The following is a 1,661-nucleotide window of genomic DNA, read 5'->3' as shown; positions in this document are numbered from 1 at the left end:
TTGTTTCTCCTTAGCATTTAATCTTTTCTCCTTTTCATGCAAAGACTACAAAAATAACACTAATGTCAAATCTATGTAAAAGTCTAATCTATCGTGCTTTCAATATGTAAGGAATTTAAATCCCTAAATAAGTTAACATCACTATACCTCATTTTTTCCTTGGTCTATCATAAGTGTTTTGTTTAAAGACGTATGTGATGTAGAATCTCCAAAATGACGAAGTGGACTCTTCTGCAATCACCATAAATAAGCATCGATTACTCGATTGTTTAGGAAATTTATATGCTTGGTTAAAGTGTAAGCCAGAATCTCTAAACATTTGTCACGATTGTTCCCTCCATGTATAACCCAATCAACAAGGGACACATCTTGGCTACATGCTAATGATTGACAAACAATCTTGCTTGTCTAACTTCCTACCCAATGAGAACTATGGGGTTGCTCACCATATCCAAATAGGCTTGCCTCTTTCGATGAGCACCCCTAGTCATCAAAATTGATGTGAGAAGATTAAGAAGAGAAAACTTGCAATTGTTTTTTGATTTTAATGCAGTTTTTGATGAGTGAGAAGATAAAATTGTAGCTATTTTAATGTTGAGATCACTCAAAGACAAGTATGAAGCCCATGAAAAATCCAAATATGGGTGATCATGATGCATCCCTTCCATGAGAGGGGGGGTGTAAACTCATTAGGTTGTCAATGATGACAAACCCATCTTTTGTTTTGTTTTGTTTTTGTTTGCAAAAAGGAGGGGTGTGGAAAGATTTAATGTTCGAGAGAGGGGTTCAAACCGAGGATCTCTACTTGAGAGCCAGTAGGCTATAACAACTTGCCCCAACTTGTGCACTCATCTTGGTCACATGTCAATGGTAGACATGCAATCTTGCGTGTCGAACCCGGCCGCCCGTGTAAACAAGATTACCTAACAACCGGCCGGCCGCCCATTATAACTTAAGGTGAGACACCTCATGTTCCCCATCCCATGGATGAGCAAGGTCCCTTGCATGCCTCCATCATTGGATGGGAGGGGATCATGCCCATCATTCAACCTTATTAACAATCTACACACATAAGCAAACACATATTAATACACTTACCGGAGCCGCAAAGGGGTTGATGGCACCCTCATCCGCAAAGGGGTTTTCTTCTTCTTGAAAGTTGGCCATGATCTCGAACTCTGGCTTGCAACCCAATCTCATTTATGCGCTTCATCGTCTCAAACACACAAGGTGACTAATTAGCGGCCTTTCCAAAGCTGCCCGGCCGGCTGCCTAATTCACACTTATAATTAATCCATTCGCACTTATAATTAATCCGTTCAATAATCACATAAGGCCATTCCAAGTCATGCCAAGTTCCAACGCAACCTTCCAACATATAATCCTCTCTCACACACACAAAACAATGTGTCCATCCCTTCTAGGAGACTTAAATTTTGTGCGCTGAAAAGTCCAACTTATTTAATTAATCCAACCAACCAACATCTTCTTTTTGCTTTTAATTTCCTTCGAATTTCCTTTCTGTTCTTTAACTTTAACATGACCCCAACATCTTCCGTGCAAATCTTCATAGGAGTTTAGCTATAACAAGAGAGAGTGGGCTCCTCTTTTCGAGGCCCCACCCTGTGTGCCTTGTGCTCATGGGCATCTATGGTTTGCTC

General features: G+C 40.4%; 1 protein-coding gene across 1 annotated transcript in view; it reads right to left on the bottom strand.

Annotated features, from left to right (window-relative positions):
* The window catches only part of LOC147605485 (secretory carrier-associated membrane protein 1-like), a 7,287-nt gene extending 6,014 nt beyond the window's left edge, over positions 1–1,273 (bottom strand). The window contains exons 1-3 of the mRNA XM_086793471.1: positions 1,099–1,273; positions 148–231; positions 1–45 (exon numbers count right to left, since the gene is read on the bottom strand). The exon at positions 1–45 is cut by the window's left edge and continues 18 nt beyond it. Coding sequence (XP_086649597.1) covers positions 1–45; positions 148–231; positions 1,099–1,200 — 231 coding nt within the window. The 5' untranslated portion in view covers positions 1,201–1,273. The remainder of the gene's footprint in view (positions 46–147; positions 232–1,098) is intronic.
* Between the last annotated feature and the right edge of the window lie 388 nt (positions 1,274–1,661).

The sequence above is a fragment of the Cibotium barometz genome, chromosome 59 (assembly GCF_041138505.1).
Source record: "Cibotium barometz isolate CiBa-2024 chromosome 59, ASM4113850v1, whole genome shotgun sequence".
Classification (NCBI taxonomy): Eukaryota; Viridiplantae; Streptophyta; class Polypodiopsida; order Cyatheales; family Cibotiaceae; genus Cibotium; species Cibotium barometz.
The sequence above is the reverse complement of the archived record's forward strand: the minus strand, read 5'-3'. Positions and strand labels throughout refer to the sequence as shown.